The sequence below is a fragment of the Leptonotus elevatus genome, chromosome 1 (assembly GCF_054856555.1).
Source record: "Leptonotus elevatus isolate MCC_2025b chromosome 1, RoL_Lele_1.0, whole genome shotgun sequence".
NCBI lineage: Eukaryota > Metazoa > Chordata > Actinopteri > Syngnathiformes > Syngnathidae > Leptonotus > Leptonotus elevatus.
This window is the reverse complement of record NC_141239.1, coordinates 9,321,802-9,344,633: the sequence shown is the minus strand read 5'-3', so window position 1 is coordinate 9,344,633 and position 22,832 is coordinate 9,321,802. Positions and strand designations below refer to the sequence as shown.

Sequence of the window (22,832 nt, the reverse complement as noted above, 5' to 3'; positions counted from 1 at the left end):
AAACTGTTAAGAAAATGGATGGATGGAAATATTATTTAGTTATTAAATAACTATCATATAAAATATCCCTACATACATTTTAAATGTACTGTGTTTTTTAATTTGTATTTTTTCCCTCTTGATTTCCAAATTAATGTAATTAAATATCCCAATTCTTAGATTTAAAAAGCTCTGCGTATTAATAATCATAATGATAGTTATGATGATAATAATAATATAATAAAAGAACATAAACATGCATGTATATCCATCCATCTATATAAAAAATACTGTTACAGTGATCCCTCACAATAACGCGGTTCACTTTTCTCGGTCTCGCAGATTTTTTGGGGTGCAATTTTGCATGTTTTTTTTTTTTTACAGTAATGTACCTATCTTATAAAATTTATGAACATTGTGAATGTTTAAACAAGAGAAAAATGGGAGAAATAGTAAATGCCTCAAAGAGAACAGTGTATAAACTGTGTGGTGAGGGGTTTTAGAGCCTTAAACAATTCTAATAAATGTAAAACATAAAGCTAACTACTTTATATATTTATATATTCTAACCGAGCAAAAAACCAGGGAATATTGTATATATGTTTACATTTTTTTGTTAATTATTTATTTACACTCAAATTTATGTACCATTTTTATACCATTGATACCATATACCATTTTTATATTTATTAGTGTTGTTTATACCAAAAGTATTAAAAATAGCAAGTCTTTGTTAAAAAGACTCCCTCTGGGGACTTGGGGGCGGGGTTATAAATATCTTTCCCTTATTCACAATTTTTCTCTCTCTTTTTGCAACAAAAATTTTTGTTTTTTGAAAATATATATTACAGGTTGACCGATGTTTTTTGTTTGTTTGTTTGTATTTTGTAACATTTCTTGGGTTTACAAAAACAAAAAAAATACTAGTAGATTTTTTTTAATTATTAAAAAAATATCTTGATTGATATATTTTGGAACTTCTATCCATTATAGCAGCTTTAACAAAAATTGTCCATATGATTTTGCACACCAAAACAACAGGTGGCGCTATAAACCCCAACTTGAAAACTTCTCTAGCCACTTAAAAACCTGAAGAAAGTCACTTCCAAAAAACACACAACAATTAAGTATTGGTAAAAATACTGTTGGTCTCAGTGCTAATGAGGCCTGTGCCCAAGCTACACTGTGACTTGATTCTCCATTTGAGGCGCCACCACCCCCTGCCCTCAGGGCCTATTGAGGGTCAGATGACAAAACAGCAAAACAGCATGAAGCCGCCACCCGAGTTCAGCCACACACGCACGCACGCACGCACGCACATCATGTCGGCTATTTCATGCCGAGTCTATTTTTGCTGCAAATGTTATACCTGCCAGGGAAGGAAGTGAATAACATCCACAGCCTTTTACCTAGTTCAGTAAAGTCTGACTGTAAAAATGTGTTCTTACCTCCGTCAAGGCATGAAGCTGGCCCTCGTGCACACACACTCCCTTGAACCTGCAGATGCACAGCAAATAGGCCCGCGTAGGGATTAAAATAAGTCATTATTATCATCATTATTATTATTATTATTATTATTATGGGATCATTTACAGTAAGAAACAATTGGACTTGTTGAGTCACACTTTTTGAATGTCAAACAAATATTTAAAAAACAGGTTAACCACTGCATACTAAACAAAAATAAAGTCAAACTACGAATAGAAAACAAAGAGCATACAAGCATGAAAACTAAAGCCAAAATACCAGAGATTCCAGCAGCAGACAAGACCAGACAAGACAATTGTCTCCTCCTGCAGGTTTGCTGTTCCAGAACTTTTTGCTGCACCTGGCCTATCAAGGTGATGTCCACCTTGTCCTCGCAAATGTATTTAAACATGCTCCGACTGTCGCTAAGGCAACAGGGACACTTGGGAGTGTTTAAGACACCAAATGTGGGTCTTTGCTTGATGGAAGAAACATTGTTGTACTTTTTAAATTTTTTTTTTATCAAGTTGCTTTCATTAGTTTTTTTTATTAATTAGATATTCATAAATAAAGTACAACTCGATTTCTTATTCTTTCAATTAAACTAATCCATTTAAAAATTTGAGATCAATACAAAAATTGGCATTTTTCAGAATCACGATTTATTAATACGATTTATTCATATTTATTACTTATGTAAAAATCTATACAATCCAAAATTATCATTATAAATATTTTATTAAATTTCTTTACTATTTTTAAATTTGGGACAGGACATTTTAAATGGTTTGTCATATTTTGAATAGGGATGTAACAATAATGACAATATCGTGATATAGCGATATTAAAACTGCCACAATATATCGTCGTCGTCATGCCACGATATTAAAAGCAGCACATCTTTTAAAAAAGTCAAGTTGATTTCCATTTGTGCAGTTCTAGCACTTTTTTTTTGGTGCAGTTTAATTTCCATTCGCCATGTTTTGGCCCTTCTTTGTTTAAAATCCACGCGATTGGTCAGCTGAAGGGGAAAGTAATATGCTTGTGAACCGAGTCAATATGTGGAGGAGCTCAATATTTGCCTCAATATTAAGTGTTATTAGAGATTGTAGGTTGTTTATATGCATTGTTGTAATGTACAAAAGCACAATATTGTGTGTGTGCGTTTTAGTATGAGCTCTTTTTTTCTTTTTCTTACAATATTGTGACCTTTTTTGTATTGCCAACCTCCCCACAATATCGTGATAATCATCGTATCGTGATGTTTGGATATTGTTACATCACTAATTTCGAATAAGTCAAACAGTTTAATCTTATTATTCTTAAACAAAAATTTGCTTTGTATAAAAAAAAGTGTTTCATTTGTTCTTTGACCACGCTTATAACTCAAAACACTCATATCAAATCATCTTTCCCACTGAAATAAATGGAAATACCATTAATCCGTTCCAGCCTCACACAAAAAAAGTAAAAAGTAAAATGTGTGTTTTTTTGTTTGTTTGTTATAAAAAAAAATACAGCAATGGGTCAATTAAATAGAATTAAAAACAATTGTAACACTATATGATTGAATGAAATGCACATTTTGCTGCCAATTCTGGTGTGCCCACCTTGGCCACCTGGGGCAGTCTAAGACCGACATACGGATAAAAAGATAAAGAACTGCATAAAGTTATATTGTTGGTTTATCTAATCCCAAATGGGAATTTTTTATTCTGCCATTTTTTTTTTATTTGTTTAAACTTGTTTTTAATTTGAGAACCAAAATCTTACAATCCAAAGTTCGCCTTTTTCTTCTTTTGAAATCTATTTTGAAAGTTGATTCTTCAGATCAAATTCATGCTACCCTGCTTTTCACACCACATCACATTTGGGTGGTCTGATAATGTATGTTTTTGTTTTGTGTGTGATCAACTTGTGAATAAACACAATTATGGAGGGTCTCCCACAAGCCAAAGAAAAGTTCAGCTTGTTTGGAGGAAAACAACGAGCCCCTTCATTGTCCGCTGACAACACACAGAAATACACACCCTGCTGCAGGAGGCATAAACAACAAGGATGGCATTGTATAACAAACACACGCATACACACTTATGCATGCATGTCCCCCACCCACACACTGCAGAATGCAGAAAAAACAACAACACACTGGGGCATGAACGTTGCTGCTACCTTGTAACGTAAATTGACTTTTACACAGCTAATGTAAATAATAGGTAACATAATTAATGAATTGCTTAATCAACAAGTAATCGCTATCCAAAATTATTTGAACACTATTTTAAATAAATTATGTAATCGTTCAGAGCCATCGTTTAACTTAAAATTGTCTAAATCCTCCAATTTCAGCCTATCAACAGTAATAATATACTGATTTCTGTTGCCTTTCATGAAAGCAGACTGATTCATTCTCGTGTTTGATCAAAATAAGACATTTAAAAACATCTACATTTACTTTGGAAAACAGTGACCAAATCAGTTCCTGAATCAGTTTCAAAAAGATCATCAAACAAAACCATCAATCCATCTCGTGTGATATTGCTTAATTGTTGCTTTCAGTCATTTCTGGACTATAAGGCGCACCTGGCTGACTATAAGCCGCGCTAGCAAAATTTGGGGAATACTCGAGTTTGTTACACATATAAGCCGCACCAGACTATAAGCCACTATATGTTTTAATGGTACCGCACCGGGTTCCTGCTACTTTCTTTTCTATAATGAGGGTGCAAATTGTCTCGCTCTCGTTCTGTCTCATCTACTGTATTTGGGCTCACTTGGTTTGTTTTGCTCTGCCTGATGCTCTCGCGCTTCCTTTATAATGCGCCCCCTTGTGATCTGATGGATAAGCCGCGCCTTTGTATTAGCCGCAGGGTTGAATGCAAGTGAAAAAAGTAGCGGCTTATAGTCCAGAAATTACTGTAGTTTTTCAATCACTAAAGAAACACCAATTATTCGTTAATAATAAACAGTAATTGAGGAAAAAATTGTTTTGTAGTACACTAATGCAAAAATTGTATCCGATTATACAATTAATAGAATAATCGATTCAAAAAATATTCGATAGTGACAGGCTGACAGCCCGAATATGATGTGTATATATACACACACCGGTAATATAAAACTAAGAAAATATTATTGATTTAAGAATAATTTTAATTTCTTGTATATCTCGTTCTAATTCACTTTATTTCTATTTTGATTACCGGTATTATGTATTTACATTTAATTTCATATTTTCTAAATATTTTCTTTATTTTTATTTTTATTTTTTTGTCTGTGCAGGTGTACCTAATGTTATGGCCAGTTGGCAACCTGGAGCTGTTTTTACAAGAATCATCATGATCGTAAATAAAAAATGTCACTTTAATAATCTTTTTTAATTGTATGTATTTTACAGTGTTAAACGTTGCTCTATATTAATTGAATTTTTTTTTTCTAATATTGAATTCTGGTATGTCTTGTATATATGCTTTTTTGTTTGTTTTTGCACATTTTCTTGTATTATTTATTTGAATTTTATTTATATAATGACATGACTGCAATTGAAACTTTGAATGTTCTATTTGTCTCGTCTTTTCTTGTATTTATTTGTGCAGGTATTCATAAGAAATGGAAATGTCACGCTCTAGTTTTTATGATTGTTTTCATATACAGTATGTATTGTTTAAAAAAATAACAACTTTTAATATAATGGACAGAATTTGAATTCTTATTTTTTCCATGTATTTCTATGCGCGGGAGCGTACCTGAGTATGTTGGGGTGCGAGAGGCGGTTCATCAGCTGCACTTCCCTCAACATGTTGGCTCTGTTGCTGCTCAGCTTGTTCATCTTGAGCGCCATCACTTGACCCGACGCTCGGTGGCACACCTGCGAAGCCATTGAAATTAGCCACGGATTAGCCATTGCTGGAAAAACATTGCATACATTTCAGATGAGGCGAGGTCAACCACCAGACAATGGAACAACGCGCATGGATCAATTCGCCTTGATTGGGCATGATACTTTCCATCCGTCAGGCGGTTAGATAATGCTCACGTAACCCAGTACACACTCTGACAAGCAAATCACACCATCTCAGCCTTATGCAATGGTCATAAATGTTGGTTGACAGGAACAAAGCATCAGTTGTAAGTCTAACGCGAGTAGTTACTGACTGACAAAAAACACTTTACGGTATATTAGTCCAACAACTACTGCTTAAGAGTCGACCACAAGTTTCCTTTGAGGCTTCCCTATTTACCGCCCCACTTACAATTTGAGCTTTTCCACTGAACTTATATTGTATTAAGTAAATGTTATGCTGTAAATGCATATCGGTCAAACTCCCACATTATTTTCACAAGTTAACTTGAAGCAGACACTGTGAAACGTGCTGACAGAGTGGAAAAGGACAGGGTGGACATTTTGTCTAATGTTAGCATGTAATGCACCAACATGATTCAATAATCAAGTTCACTGTGTACTGTTTCACAAATATGCAAACCCCATTTCCAACGAAGTTGGGATGTTGTGTAAAATGCAAATGAAAACAGAATGATTTGCAAATCCTTTATTTTTTTATGTTCAACGGAATACACATTTTGAATTTGATGCCTGCAGGATGTTGTCCCCCCCCCCCCCCCCCAAAAAAAAAAAGCTGGGAATGGGGCAACAAAAGATTCTGAATGCTTAATTAAAAAATAAAAATACCTGTTTGGAACATTCCACAAGTGAAAGGGTTCATTGGAAACAGGTGAATGTCATGATGGGATATAAAAGGCACCCCCCCCCCCCCCCCGGGTAAGCAAATAGTCCCAACAGCTTAAGAGCAACGTTTCTCAATGTAAAATTGCAAGTAATTGAGGGATTTCACCAGCTACGATCCATAACATCATCAAAAGATTCCGAAAAACTGGAGACTTCTAAGCGGCAAGGCCTAAAAACCAACATTGGATGCCCGTGACCTTCGACCCTTCAGGCAGCACTGCATTATAAAACGGCATCATTGTGCAAAGGATGTTGCCACGTGGCCTCATACACACTTAAGAAAACCAATGTCAGTTAACAATTTGTCGGGTCACTTTGAGCTTTTCTGAAAGTAAACATAAGGAAATTAGTAACTTTTATCAATTTTACTGTTCTATATAGCATAATTAGGGTTCCTTATTTCGCTTCCTTGTTTAATTTATTCTAGGGATGGACCGATTATCGGCCAGGCCGATTATCAGCGCCGATATTCAGCATTTTGATTAATATCGGCATCGGCCATTTTGAAGAATCAGAGCCGATAATAGATCCATTTAAAAAGACCCTGGGAACTCTCTGCACTCTCTGTTTTTGTTTGAACTTAAAACCGAGATAAGTAAAAAAAATATTATACTTCAGATATTTTGAAATTTTTGAATACTTTATTTACTGTAGGAAACAATTGCTTACGTTTTTATTTAACTTTTGAAAACATGCTGCGGCCCCTTGGAGATCCCAGAACTTTTTGTTAGATATTTAAAACAAAGATGTCAATTGACTGAGATATAAAAAAAAATTAAAAATCCAAATATTTTACAAACCTTAAATGTTGTTCAATAGACATCCATCCATCCATCCATTTTCTTAACCGCTTACCCCTAACTAGGGTCACGGGGGTGCTGGAGCCTATCCCAGTACGCTTTAAAATTCAAAAAAATTAAGAGCTGGAGTTTGTATTTTTTTCAAATTTTGATGCCAATACATTCCCTTTTAGTGGAAATGAATATCGGCTCCAAATATCGGTTATCGGCGTCCTTGACTACTAATTATTGATATCGGTACCGGCCCTGAAAAAACAATATCGGTCTATCTCTAATTTATTAATCTTTTTCTCTTGTATTTTATCGCTCTGTGTGTCTTTAAATGCACAAATAGAATAGCATGTGCATATAGTTGGTGTAGCAATCAGTGGTACTTTTACCCTTTAATATTTGTTCTGTTTTGTTCCTGTTGCTTTATTACAGTTACAACACTTTGCTGCAGTTTTCATTCATAAAAAACGCAGCATGTTTAAATAAGGTTTTGATTGATAATGACAGGGTGGACACAGCAAATACAAGTTCAAAATGATAAAGGATATAGAATACACATCATCAAAATGGCTCGCTTTGTCAAAGAACATGAACAATTAACTAAGGCCTTCATTTGGTACCTCTTGCACACACTGTAGTTAGCATAACAGCATGAGGGACATGACACAATCCTCGAATGTAAAACAAACAAAAAAAGATATAAAACGAAAAACTTCTGAATTTCTTTAATCTGCTACATTTATGATGACTGAGTGATTCTGATGAGGACACCAAAGGCACTTCCATAATGATACGAACCCTTAAATTATTTCATATTTTTGTGGTAATCTCACAAGACAGCAATTATGTACAATTGCAGTGTCAAAATGATGTATGCATGTATGAATCAACATTTTAATCTTAGAGGATAGATGCCATATAGTCGATTATACAGTTTTAGCTTAAATTCTTAATGTGAGCATGACTGGTTGGGGGAAAAAAAGGGAGGGAGGGGGTTTGGCTTGACAGGACAGCAGGAACAACAGATGGCCACTCGGCCGAAGGACCCCACCCCCCAATGTTCATCTTCTGACTTCCCTGCCCCCGACCCTATCCCTCACACTTTACATCCCCCTTCTTCTTCCCTGTTCTCCAACTTCACTGCAATTCTTCCTCCCCACAAACTGGGTACCATATTCGAAAAATTAAGTAAAGTAAAATAAAATAAAATAAAAAATTGCAGCGCCCATCTGGGTCAATATCAAAGTCTCTTGATCTTTATCATGGTAACTAAGTCTCTTAAAATGTATTTCCTTGAGTCGGATGTATGTAATTTACCCACACACTGCTCTGCCAACTAAAGTGTGTGCATTTAGTGAATTTTTTTTTCTTTTTTACATGGTTTTATAGTCCACAACAAGTTACTTGATAGGGGAAAGTGATATTCTATTTTCATAATCATATAGAAAATTTAGCCTTGCTGGATGTTGGCAAGCTTTACATGTCATAAAAAAATATCAATTGGTGTAAAAACCTTGTTTGACAGCATAGTCAGCTTGCTAACTGAATCATATTGCGAATAAAGGTCCAACATGTGTCAAATGTGACATTAGCCCAAAACAAAAATGTCCAGCCTGTCAGCAAGTTCAGCTGTTTGTGTGTACATTGTGTGGTTGCGTGATCAAGCATAAAATCTACTTAATACAATGAACGTGTAGTCCCGTGGAAAATCTCAAATTTTTGGTCGAACGGGGAAGCCTCAAAGGCACATTTTAGTGATATTGACTCATCGGTCTATTTTACGCAGTTCAAATCAGGTAGCAATTAGACAAAAGTTGGAGGAGTTCCTGAAATACGCCAAAAATGACGCTAAAATGGCTTCTACAAAGCAATCATTTAGATATTGGGTTCTTCAAACTTTTTTGCAAGCCTATATATGATGGACATGCCAACCTAATTTCATACTCCTCATGCTCGCGTGACTGCCATTCACAAGACTGATGGCTAAAGGGAATAAGGGACAGCATTAACAGCAGCCCACCCCCTCCTGTGTGATGCTTCTTAAGTGATTGGCGTCCATCTTGACCTCAAAACATCACAAATGACCGTGAGCTTCGTTTGACATAATTCTACACTTTAAAGACCTACTGCGTAACCATTAAGCAATTCCCACAGTCAATTTCCCACCCACCTTGTAGACGTCAGAGAAGAAGCCGGAGCCGATCCACTCGCAGGTGAAGTCGTCGAGGCGAGTAAGGCAGGAGAAGGCACTGATGAGGGCCCTGTAGGATGAAGGGCAAGGGCACATTCTGCCCACCTGGAAGAGAGATTCACAATTCAGCAACAGTCAAGTACTTTTGTCCAACATCGTGTCCTTAAATTTCTATCTCTGTACTATGCTGTGGCCGTCCACTGAAAATGCCTGTGTATTGGCAAAAAAATGAAAATAAAATTTTAAATTAAAACCATTCCAGAAATTGTTGGGATTTAAGAGAAATAATAAAACAAGAAAATTTGGATTAAAAGATTTGCTTGGTTGTTTTTTTGCATAAACTAAAATCCAGAGATTTTGATAATGATGAAAAAGTGACCCCCCCCCCACACACACACACACACACATATAATAATAATAAGAATGATACAAATAAATCACACAGAATTTGGAGGGAAAGTACAAATGTGTTTCAGATGATTGCCGAATTTCAATAAACACAAATTGAGAAAAAATTATTGAGGACAAGCAGTAACTTTGAAAATGTTTCAGATTTTAGAAAAAAAAAAGTTTCAGAAGTTGTTGGGATCAAACAGTTCAGACAAAATCGGATTTAAAAAAAAAGATTTCAGAAGTATTTGGGGTTAAAACATTCCCGACAAAATTGGAGATACATTTATTTATTTTTTTAAATCAGAAGTTGCTGGAATCAAAAAGCTATCAACAAATTATTATTTTTTTTTTCCAGAAGTTTGTAAGGGTAAAAAAATCGCAACTAAATTTGATTTTTTTTTATTATTTAGAAGTTGTTAGGATAAAAAAAAAAAACTCACAATAAATTGTATAAAAAAAAAAGAAGTAAAATTTCAGAAATTTGGGGAATAAAGAAAAAAAATCTGATAAAGCATAAACTTGGGTGACGCTTCTATTTTTTTTTAATTGAGTAAAGTGTGAATAAAAATAAAAGGCTGAAAATTTTTCAGAAATATTGAATTTTTGATTAAAAAATAAAAATAAAGAACTTTTTGGGGAAGAGGAAAAAAAAAGAGAAGTGGATTAAAAGCAAAAAATTATTTGGAGAAATATTTTTTACGGCAACTACACTATACACTTACACTTACACTAAACATAGTTAGTGCAAAGGGGTGAAAATGTATTTATCCAAACACAGATTCCATGTCATCTTCTCTACGTATGCTGATGGACTGACTGTCTGACTGACCTGCGATGGCGGTCCAATGCCCATCTCGCACAGCCCTAGCCCCCCGACACCGTCTCTGTCCTCGGCGAGGCGTTCGGGTCGCGTGGGGAACGCGGCGATAGAGTTGCGTTTATTCCGGTCCATGACGATGGCGACGATAAAGACGGCAAGACCAGTTGGGGTAACGGGAGTCTTCTTCCGTGTTGTACCCACATGACAAGAGCACCGGACTGTTGTCGACGTGCCGAGGAGGGCTCAGCGGCGGCCGCTCACAGTTTGGGGGGTCCACCTAGGCGGGGGGGCTCTCACATGTTGGGAGGTGAGCCGGTGGATACCTACACAGAATTAATACGCCATGAGATGCCATTCAAAAGACTAGAAAATCAGTGCAGTCACAATCATTTTGATCAATTTGATTCATTATCCATGGTTCTGATTTGACCCAAAAACGATATTTGGATCAATTGACAACAATGCATTACAAGGTGATTTGGTCTGATTCATTCCAAGACTATCAAATTGAGAACAAATCAAATACAGTGATTAGTGTGATTAATATTATTTTGCATTGTTAGGATTTGATCCAAGAATGGAATTTGTCTGATCGAGAACAATGCAACTCTTTTCCGTTTGATTCAAGGTCTATGATGGAGTACAATCAAATTTAATACAATGTATTTTTTTCAACATATTCGATTAGTATAATTTTCTATGGTTGGTTCCAATTTGATTTAACAACGATGTGAGCAATATTTATTTTAAAAAAATATATGTATTTTTCTTTTAGTAACAGTTTCCATGGGTCGAATTCAGTTCAAGGACTAGTTTGGGTTTAACTACAACAATGTGATATAACTCGGAATTAAATATTATTGATTCATAGTTATTGTGACTTTCACTTTTGTCAAAACATTTGACTGGCGTCAAGCCGAAACCTTGTACTTCCAAAATGTTCACTTTTCAGGAGACGCCCAAAATGTCATGTTTGCTCAATCATTAATATTGCATCGTTAGCTTAAGTTTGGTAAATAATTTGTAAAAAATAATAACCACACGTGAGAACTGACCAATAGTATAGATTTTTGAATTTTACCAAATTGTGACTTATGAGGGTTTGGCCCGACGCCAGCGATTTACTTTAAAAAACAAGCCCATAGGTATGTTTGTTTTTTTATGGTTACAAATTTGATTCCAGAATGATATCTAAATCGTTTAGATTCCAGAACAATGTGATGTAACACAATTTTGATTCAAAAACTAAAAATAAACGGAGTTGATTAGTATAATTTTGTATGGTTCCGTCGATTTCGGGATCCAATTCGAAGACTATAAACTGATACTGTAACAATCCTTTTTAAAAATGATTCCATTAATAGAATTTTCCATTGATCCGATTCTCTCAAGAACAATATTTATAACGATTTCTTTCATACGATTCAAGGCCCGCAAATCGTTCAGATTTATTTTCCAGAAATATCAAGTGGACTAGTGGAGCGGCTCTCACGAGCACTGCTAAATAAAGCTCCGAAGCGTAACGGCTGTAACAGAAGGTTATTGTTCGGAGATTAGTCAGAAAATGGCTCTCAGGTGACGTGAACCTTTGTGCCGTCCGTTTTTTAACAACGTCGGCGAGAGAGGAACTCTGCAGGGGCAAAGGGTCACATTTATCTTGGATCATAAATACTGTACTTAAATAGATATTTTCCCTTTTCCAGAAACCATGAGTTCTTCCATGAAAATGAGACTCGGAAATAGACATTAGACATGATAGCATGTTTTTCCATCCTTGATGAGGGTTATTTCACACTAGGGTAAAAAAAAAAATTCAAGCGAGATTAAATTCATCATGTCAAACCAAGTGAAAGCGCTCTCTTCTCTTATTGGTCACAAGAATGTAAACAGGAAAAGGTTTGGCATGTGAGACAGTAATGCAATCCAGCCAAGTACACTTTTAAGAAGACATCTTTTGCAGTGGCAAGACGAGTTAAGTCGTCATTTTGATGAATTTTTAGTCATAGCTTTGATGAGGTCATACTGATCAACTAGAATTTTATAACATGTTTTGATCTTTTTGCTTTTGTAGCTAATTACAATCAAAATAAACACCTGACTACCGGAAACATATACTGGGCATCGGTATGCGCCGTCTGATTAATGTATAAATCACCGTCGTCACGTTGGAGCTGTTGACGGACGTCTGAGGGGTGTTTTCGGCCAATTCATCGGCCCGTCGTGACATCTGATCGCTCTGATTGACTGTTAACTAGCGAATCGGCGCACGGGGGCAAGATCAGGACGTGACAAATTGCATATCAAGCGACGGAAAACCTTTCACGCCTTTTGCACATGATCACCCTTTGCATTATTTTGGACGTATAATGTCGGTGTGGACAGAAGATCGAGAAGATGAATTTGTCGCTGTGCTTCAAGACAAACCAGCATTTGTATGACGTCACCGTTAAAGGGTATGTCGATTGAATAATGAAAGCCAAACTATAGGCAGTGTACGCATTTGTTTACGTTTTTATATTCTGCCCCTGTAAAGAGCTTTCCACTTGTCTTTTTAAAACAATAACGAATAGGGATCCCGCCTCGAAGGTACCTAATTGTCGGCGTCGTTTTTGTTGTTGTGTGCATTTCCGTCATTTTTATGGCGCGACGTACTAACGGTCACGCAGACACCACAGGTGGTAGACGACATCACATTGGCCAACGTTGGATTGGTGTATAGAGGCCTTAACCCAGTCTTTCTGTGACCCCACGGAACATGTTTTTTTTTTAATGCAACTGCACATCCACTACAGTAGGTGGCAGTGGCTAAGGTGCAAACAAGCATGCGTACACACAGCACAGAGCAGGAGATATGAACTGCAGTGAACAAATCCTCACGAAACAGCATAAACATTTATTTATCAGGGATTTCTTTTTCTTTGGTGTTGATAAGGATACAATGTTATGTAGAGGTGTACTTACAACAATTTCCTAGACAAAAGATTAGGGCTGGGTATCGATTAAAATTTCCTCAAGAATTCAGCTGGATTCCATTTAGATTTTTTTCGATTCAATTAATTTCAATTCAATCGATATTAATTAATTATGGAACATCAATGCTTAACTATCAAGGACATGATAAAAACACCATGAACATTAAATTTCAAATAAAAATTTGCGGATGCAGTAACTGATTCAATGATTTAGTTTATTAATGAAAGTAACACATGTTATAATCACTTTAGTGTTACGCAAACATTGACAACGCAAGGATGAGATGAAAATATTTTCAGAATTCTAATTCAATAATTGTGAATATAAATGAAAATGATTCCGAATTGTCCTAAAGTGCAATAAGTCGGGTCTTTCATAAGTGTAAGAAAATGGCTTATTTCAAGAAATTTCAAGAAAATCCTAAGATAAAAACAAAACAAAAAAGGCCTTTAAAGTTATATATTTTTTAATATGAATTTAAGGAAAAAAGAGATATTAAAATAACCGATGGTTTTATAAATCAATATCAGGCTCAAAAATGAAAATCAATTCGACATCGACGATTTGATTTTTTTTTTTAAACGCAGCCCTACAAACGATACTACCGATAGTCGTCGCGGAGAATTGGGGGAAGACACAAAATGTTTTCTTCTTCCCGGGAGGCCGTAAAAGAAATAATTGAGAAGCACTGCCCTACTACACCCCAATCTTAAATCTCCAGTGACATTACCCTTAAGTCAAACTTTACAGAGACATACACTTAACCCTAATGCCAAGTCTGCAGAAAAGTGTCATCCTAACCGCTAACCCACAATTGTAACCCCCCCAACCTCACTCTTCATTCAGCAACATCATCTTAACCCCCGACCCTAACACTAACCAGATACATCTCCATCTAGATCATGATAGTGTAATGCAGCCCCAGTAAGTGCTTCAACAGCTTTTACCAAAAGTCTGATCTCATGCTTATCATTCAATAATGTCATTTGCATAATTCAAAAGTACGAGGAGTTCTTTCCAGCGCACGTGAACGCTCATCATTGTGTATTTTAATAGTGTAAGGCACTCCGGCTACGTTAAAAATAACGCCTATCAAAGTCAAGAAACGACGCCTTAACCAAAGCGAAGCCAAGTTGCGCTGTTATAAGATCACAACCTAAAAACGGCGGCTGTTGTGTTCTATTAACGTGTCATCGCAGCCGCTGAATGACTCATGAGATCACAGTGTCCTTAAAAGGCTCCTCATCCCCTTCTTCCCTTCTTTCTCTCGTTTTCTGTCTGCTTCAAACGCCGACAAAAAGTCCCACTGTGCCAAGAAAAACGCGAGTGGCCCGTGCCAGGCCTCAAGCTCGGCTCTCTAATTTTACCGGCGAGAATAGACGAGCAGGAGGCGCGCTTGTTTTGAACGCCGCCACGAATAGATGGCAATTACCATTTAAATTTGATCTTGATTGGAAACAGCCGGCGGGCAGCAGCACACACAAACGTACCACAATTGACTGCCTTTGTATTTGGGGGGAAGGGGCCTCCATCTTGTTTTCACAGGGCCCTAAAACCACCATTCAGGGTCCTGCTAAAAAAATAAAAAATAAAATACAAGCAACAGGCAAAAATATACCTCAAAAGTCTCACCAAAACTTGAGTTCATCATACCAGATTCCCAATACATTGCGAGAGCTTAGTTCAGTGAGCATCAAAGGATTAACATGACAACAAATATTAATAAACATTAGCTGCTAAAGCCAGCCACTAGCTAGCCATGATTCATCACTTATCGTAGGTAACATTTTATTGACTATATTTATATTATAAAAAGGTAACATTTTATTAACTATATTTTCCCTTTGACTTGTAAGTGGTGGTTTCTGATTTTAAAAAAAAGGACCTGGAAGTTACAAGAAGACTAAGAAGATAACATTGGCCACTAACATTAGCTTCTGGCGCTACCCTCGAGCTATGTAGCAAGCTGTCGACTGGCTAGCTTTGTGTCATCACTTGTTATCAAAAGGTAGCTGTATTGATGTAGCCTTTTTCTTTGACTTTGTTGGTAGCTTTTTAAAAAAACATTGGAGAACAAAGATGTGGTTTTGAGAGATGAACAACGTGATATGAAGATGATGACTGCTAAAGGTCAGCCGCTACTGCTACCCACTCACGAGATCGCTGTTGACTCACTAGCTCCTTGTCATCGTGTTATCAATGAGAGTTTTATCGATTTAGCATTTTATAGCAATTAACTTATTTTTTAACTTGCCTGTTAAAGTAAAGAAAGGCTTTGATGATTGCATACAACTGCTAACAGTAGCGGCTAGTGCTACCTAACTAGTTATTGACTGGCTAGCTGCTATGTGTCGTCACTTGTTATCAATGGCAATATTTGGATCGATTATTTTTTTTTTTTGCGTTTTACAGTCAAGTGGCCAACTCATTTTTTCGAATTTATCTGTAAAGTTACGAAAAGTTTGATAACTGCTAACATAGCTCGTCATGGTCACTTGCTGCTTAAGGTGTTCTAGAGTGATTAACTTCATTTTAAACTGAGGTAAGAAATCGTGCGATGCACAAGCCATAACTTTTTATTACATTCATACTCATTTGTTTGATTTAATGCATTAAAATTAGCTTCTTTGTAAACTTACACGGTCATTAGGAATGTTAAAATGCTACAATGACTGCATGTCAGGTACATAAAATTCTAATTCTATTATTGTTTTCCAAAAGGGAAAAATATTTTGCTCGTCTTTTGCCAACTTCCTTACTATAATCACAACACAAATACAAAACGTATCATTCGTATGAACGGGCGCTCCGCCTCACGCTTATTTGAAGAAGAAAAAAAAAGGCGCATGTTGCTTCTATATTTGCTCTCTATAACTACACCCTTTGTACATATGTGAAGATCCCTCATTGAAAACACCACAGGAAGCAGAGGGGTGAAAAAGGGAGTGGGTTTTTCTTTTTCTGCTATGTAAAATGCGGCCTGTTAGCACAAACCAGATGGGCGTCCTAAGGGAGCGGCCTGGGGGTGGGGTGGGGTTGAGTAGACCATAGTTACACCACCCAGATGTGCCCCACTGGATTACACACCAATAGAGGCTGTCAGCAATAAACTACACACAAGCGATGTTTACGATGGCTGTTGGCGGAGTGTTCGAGAGAGGCGTCTGGGGGCCCTCTTACCCTGGAGGTCAAACTCGGGAGTTTAAGGAACATTTTTACACATTTTCAGGAAAACTAGGAGTGGAAAAATATAACGAAGCGCAAAAACATTTGGACTTTCATTCCCTACATTTAAGAACAAACATCTGTAACCTCTGCGGGTGACAACATGATGTCAAAATGACGTAAATTGAATTGTTTGATGTTGTCAGCGAAAAGAATGATTTATGGCAAATGCGCTGTCTTGTGTGAACAAAGGACTTAAGTCTAATGCGACTAGTGTAGCATCTTGAATTTCCACACTTTTAGCGAATTGATCTGCGTTTTGTGGACAAAGGACTTTCAAATGTGATTAAATCCTTCTGTTGGCCACAGGACTGCCAATTATCCTATTAATTATTATATTCTTTTTTAAGTGTGAAATAATCCCAGACTTTGGACATTCATTTTTTTTATACGGACTCCTTCCTAGCATGGTGGGGGGAAAGCCTGGTCGGCCGCTGGGCTAATAAAATGCTGGGAAATGCTGACGTCTTTTGCTTAAAAGGTGCTTTGTGGAGTTTAATACTTTTTTTTTCTCGCGACTGCCACCTCTGGCCTAAAGCGTAACTGCAACCTATGTGTCAAGCTTGTGCATGTGGTTGCACGTGCGAGTACGTGCGTTCGAATAAACTTTTTTATTTTTCTTGTAGTCTGAGCTGGAGTTTGGGCTGTGCTCGAAGCTGGCCTCTTATTGTTTCCATCCCAATTGTTTCATACGCTAACACTAATTGTCTGCGGGGACAAGCATGATGTCACCCTCCACCCCCAAGAAACTGGAGTGTTTGCCCCAAACACTGTACACTGAAGGGAAGATAAGGAAGAAGAAGAAGAAAAGTCCGATATCTTTGCACTCATCGGGGCATTGGTGGAGTACGCATGATGTAGAAAAAGCTTTAATATTACCTTTTTGAACTGCACAATGCACCCTTAAAGCAACAGTGTGAAATCTTTAGTGCCCCCTAGTGGTGAACTAATAATTCAATTAAAAAAAAAACACTATTGATTTCAATAATATGCAAACAAATATGCTCTATTATTGACCATTTGCACCGACGTCGCGTAATCACGTGACTGGCCTATGACGGACGGCGGAAGGAAATGATTGTTGAATGGAAGTGGACGCGACCCGGAGCGACTTTGTGACTTAGCGACTGTTATTTTACAAATTTAAAGTTATTATTGCCCATAGAGCTATGGAATCCATGACTTCAACCGAAGGTCGCCTGTCAGTCGAAGTTGCACATATAGTTGGGACTCACAGAACGCGATATTTACTTTAGTTGGAGATCGCTAGTTTGAAAACAGCCCCTTACCTTCTGTCGTCTGCTGTATTTACCAAGTCAATCAAATCGCAGACTTGCTGATTCAAAAGCTTGTCGCTAGCTGAGTCTCTGGGACGAGATGCTACGCTCACACCGGGGGACAATATACCTCGTAATGCAAAGCTGAAACTTGTTTATCATTCTAACTGACTTATTTTTACATTTTCTATATTGAAACGCTGTCATGATGTTATGTTACTATGCTTACTAGCATGGAACAAATAACTATCGTAGTGGCAAGCTATGCAGCAGTTTCATGAATATGACTCCGGCTCCAGAGTAAAAAAACTCCAAGCACAAAGAAGAAATCCTACATTATTAAACAGTCAAATGCACTTAATAGTTTTGAAGAAGGTATATTTTAAAACTAAGCTGTGTGTTCGTGCAGTTGGAGTGGACGCTAACTATCTGGCTCGTTAATGTGATTTCAAACACGTAATGCGACACCGTTGTTATTAGAGTGTACGTTTACGAGTAAAATGTCTGAACATTTATCTACTAACCTCGCAAAAAAATGATCGCCGCAAATCCGTGAATACTTTGCGGGCTGCCAATCCTCTCTGGTGATTTCTTCTATCAATCGACGTCCTTTATCTTCATTAGTAGGTATGTGATAAAAAGCAACATTTGGTTTACTCCTTTTGTCTGTCTGTACAACCGACCGCACAGCAAGATATGACCATTTTATAAGATAATCGATTAGATAAAGGACTTTACGCTGTACGAGATTCAATGGTTCAGGCAAGTGGCTCTTTTGCCGTCCAGTGTCCTCGAGGGGGCGTTCCCATGAGGGCGGTGACGTCACGTGCAAAAGGTCAATATCAAAATACTTTTTATATATATATATATATATATAAATATATATAATCGTAGGTCTAGATGTGATCGGGCTGCTAGATTGTATCGGGGTCGACTACAGATGACGTCACGCTACAGGATTGGCTGAAAATTGTCCGTTTACAATTGTTCAATAAAGTTATATGATAAAAATTTGACGGTAAAACATTGGAAATAAATGATTAAAGATGTCATTGAAATATCCAAATGTATGGACTAAAATTGTAAAAACGTGAATAAACCCAAGAATATAAAAGCAGGATACTTTAAAATTGAAGAAATAATCAAATAGATTGAAGCGCCTTCGTGCCTGCCGGTGACGTCACTAACGCAGCGCTAACGAAATGCGCAATTCACTTCGGTTTGTTTTCTTTTTTTAGCTGTTCACAATCACAATACATCACAAAAAAAAGTCTTAACGATAATAGGAACAATTAACGTTCTAAACTGACAATATTTGTCACATCTCAGGCAATTAATTTTTGTATTTATCATGTATTCAATCTATTTTATTATTTATTCAATATATCTTGCGTTTATATTCTTAGGTTTATTTACCTTTTTACAATTTCGGTCCGTACATTTTGTTGATTAAATTACATCTTTAATATTTTCTTTCCAATGTTTGATGTCAACTGGATAATTTCCGGCCAATCCTGTAGCATAACGTGTTCGTTAGGCGTCTTTTGGCGTCGCTCACCGGGCTTCACACCGGCTGCCAAGTCGCTGCCACTCGCCGAGTTGCTCGTCCGCTTACGCAAAATAAGAATTGGTGGTAGGCTTGCGGACTGTGGTATCTCTGAGCCACCGTAGTGTGCGTGCATCAAATGCATGCGTTTTGGCTGCATTCTATGCTATAGTGACATCTAGTGGTCACTTATTTACACACTGTAACTTTAAGGAAGTTAGTCTTTTTAGACAAATACCTGTACTGCTATTTTGACTTGAGTACAAGTGACAGAGTATGTTTTCCACCTCCAGATATGTTTAATTGGTAATATGATTATGAAGGGGTCCTTGGCAAAATGTCTTAGCGTTAAGAGGTCCCTGAACTCAAAAAGATTTGAGAAGCTCTAGTCTAAATATTTTACCACCCTTCTCACCAATGTATCTGTACTTCTACCTCCATACAGAGTGTGAATACTTTCGCCACCAGGAACATGTTGTTTTGATGGCATAAAAGCCTGAACTTCTTAGTACGAGCACTATGAAAGCCAAAAAGAAAAAAGAGAATTTTGTATTTATTTTTTTACTTAAGGAATTACTCAGTACAGTACTTCTACTTGTACCAGAGTCCTTTTGTCTTTTTTCTTTTAAACATGCTGCGAGTACTTTTGCCAATTCTCTATTACAATTATGAGTGGGTCCATGGAAACAGATTCAGTAGCTGGCTGCACTCAAAACGTTTGAGAAGCTCAGCCCAAACGTCTATCATGAGGCAACGTTTGCAGGATACCTGAGCAAGGTGACATTCAAACAAGCGAACAGCAGCAGCAGCTCCCGCTTATCCGATGACCATCTGGCTCCAAAGTGCAACGATACGCGGCATAGCTGTCATTCCGCGGCGGCTGCTCCAGCAACATTAACGAGCAGCCTCCGCGGGGGTCAGCAGACTTATTATCGAGATGCCCGCAGACGGCTCAGGCTGCCAAAAAGGGGACTCATTGGAAGCAATCTTATTAACTAGAGTACCTTAGTAAACGTCTTTTGTCAGTGCGTCGCGACACAAATGTGTAATAATAAAAAAGTTGTCGTTGTATGACGGCAGACAGGAAATAAAAGTTTCAGCTTTCACACTCATACACATACTCAACAGTGTGCGTACCTTTTTGGACTGGCCGAGTGGAGTTCATGCTGCGTAATTCCGTAGCGAGGAAAAAGGGGAAAAAGGGGCGTTTATCAAGTCAAAACTCCTACTGAGAATCGGAAGCTAGCTCGCTGGCTTAGCTCGTTTGTCAACAAAACCGCAGCTAGCCGAAACGTTGGCTAGCTAGCGCTACTAAACTACAACGTACACCCCCCCCCCCCCCCCCCGCCCGTCACCCTCACGTTTGGCAAAGATGGCGCTGCACAAATTCTCCCTCTAAAATATTCTCCTTCCCACCAGTGGAGGCATGTTCGCTGTTTTTCTCCGCCCGCGGCGATAATTCAGTGAGATGGTTGCCGTTTGACAGCTCGCTCAATCGTCGCTTGTGTTGTCCCCCATTCCCTCTTTCGCTCCAAGCGACCCCGCCCACCTTTGAGTGACAGGCGCGCCGGCCAATCGGGCCTTTCTCTCATGTGCGCCTTAGTGCGATTGTAATAAGTAAATAAGTAAATACATAAATAAATAAATCTATTACTTTTCAATTTTTTAAATGATAATATACCGCCGTGTGTCGCTGGTAATATATATATATTTCTTTTTTGCGTTTTTCAGTTTATCTACATTGCTGAGTACGTTTTCCGAGAGAGCTCAAAAGGAAAAAGTAGATATATACCCATGTTTACACATGACTGACTTATTATATCCGTTATAATATTATTTTGCTTTGTAATATTTTATAACTGCACATAAAAAATACATGTTTATATGTAACATGTATGACTTGTGTTTATTGTGTTTTGCTTTCTGTTATACAATATGGAGGTTGCATTTCCCCCTCGCTTAATAAAATACCTATATACTCATTTTTGAACGGGATGATAATTACTTGAACAGTTAGTTACTTGAGAGTTAAAGTATGGACATTTAGTGAAAACAAAACGAGCCTTTGATGTAGGCATTCTCGATGTAGGTGGCGAGTGTAACTACAACCCCACCTGGTGGACAAACCCAGAAGGCACCACTACGCTCACCTTTAAAAAGAAAAGAAAAGAAAAGCTGTAGCTCCGACATTTGACTGTTTTAAGGATTCAGCATCATTAAGCAAAGCAATATGTCACATATATCTACAAAGAAGGAAAAACCTGTCTTATTTCGCTGTGCCTGGCTCATTTTTATCAGACTTTCGTTTCATCAAGGTGGGTTATATAAATTCCCACTCAGTAACCATGGTCATTTATGCTGCGGAAAAGGCTGGCTCATTTCAATAAACCTAGCTCATTTTAAGTCAGTGTTCCATTGCATCAACGTGGTTTATGTGAATGCCAATTCAGTAACCATGCTCCGGAGCAGGTTAGCTGTCAAGCTTAGTTAGGATTTCTGCGCTTGTGTAGCACATGAAATGGTATATTTTCTTATGTATGACATTGTCTTTGATTAATGACATTTCGGCACATTTCGTTTTTTTTATAAAATGTAATTTAGCACACTACTCTAAAGGGCAGACTTGCATCACTTATTTCATGTAATAAAAAGAAAAAGTCCATGAAAATCATATCTCACCATTTTCACTGTTTACAAAATCAATCGCTTTAATTAAACTAATTCATATAGAAGTCTTCAAGTCACACATCAAATGCAACTCCAAGATGCCTTGTAATTATTATCATTATAAGTGCTTTTCATAAAAAGAGGTAAAACAACAACAACTTAGTCACATAAAAAATGCCTTCCCACCCACATTAGTCAGGGTTCCCCCCAATATTCCCTCAATCAGTGCCCACCCCAGAGCGCCAGATGATCTGCTGATGTGAATGTAGCAGGTGGAAGTCCTCCACCTGTGGCAGTGGCCTCAGTCTTTTTTCAGGCGGCTACAGTGGTGGGCAACATATTTACAGCTCGACACCTATTTAGTCTTATTTTTCATATATATTCTTATAGGCTACTTGCCAACTTGTTGCCATAAATCCTCAGTTTGGCAACACTAATGCAATGACGCGTTACTTTGAAAATTCACGTCATTTGCATTGCAAGGTGAAGTGCTTGTTCTGCGCTAAGCAATTGAAGTACAACAACAATCACATTTGTTAACCATTCATCTATCATTACAACTATCAGTACTCATAAATACAATCTCCATCACTTCAGTATCCGTAAGCACAGTCCCCATTACCTCAGTTTACACGCAATCAATGCCTCATTATTATATTTCCTTCAGGATTACAAATTTTCATAACATGACATTACCCACACATTAGTATTGAACTGATTAACTGCATGAGTGTAACACACAAGTCAAACATGTTC

The 22,832-nt window shown here is 37.4% G+C and overlaps 1 protein-coding gene across 1 annotated transcript in view; it reads right to left on the bottom strand.

Annotated features, from left to right (window-relative positions):
- The window catches only part of tesk2 (testis associated actin remodelling kinase 2), a 28,199-nt gene extending 7,255 nt beyond the window's left edge, over positions 1–20,944 (bottom strand). The window contains exons 1-5 of the mRNA XM_086076385.1: positions 20,547–20,944; positions 10,398–10,711; positions 9,155–9,280; positions 5,193–5,314; positions 1,428–1,476 (exon numbers count right to left, since the gene is read on the bottom strand). Coding sequence (XP_085932511.1) covers positions 1,428–1,476; positions 5,193–5,314; positions 9,155–9,280; positions 10,398–10,520 — 420 coding nt within the window. The 5' untranslated portion in view covers positions 10,521–10,711; positions 20,547–20,944. The remainder of the gene's footprint in view (positions 1–1,427; positions 1,477–5,192; positions 5,315–9,154; positions 9,281–10,397; positions 10,712–20,546) is intronic.
- Between the last annotated feature and the right edge of the window lie 1,888 nt (positions 20,945–22,832).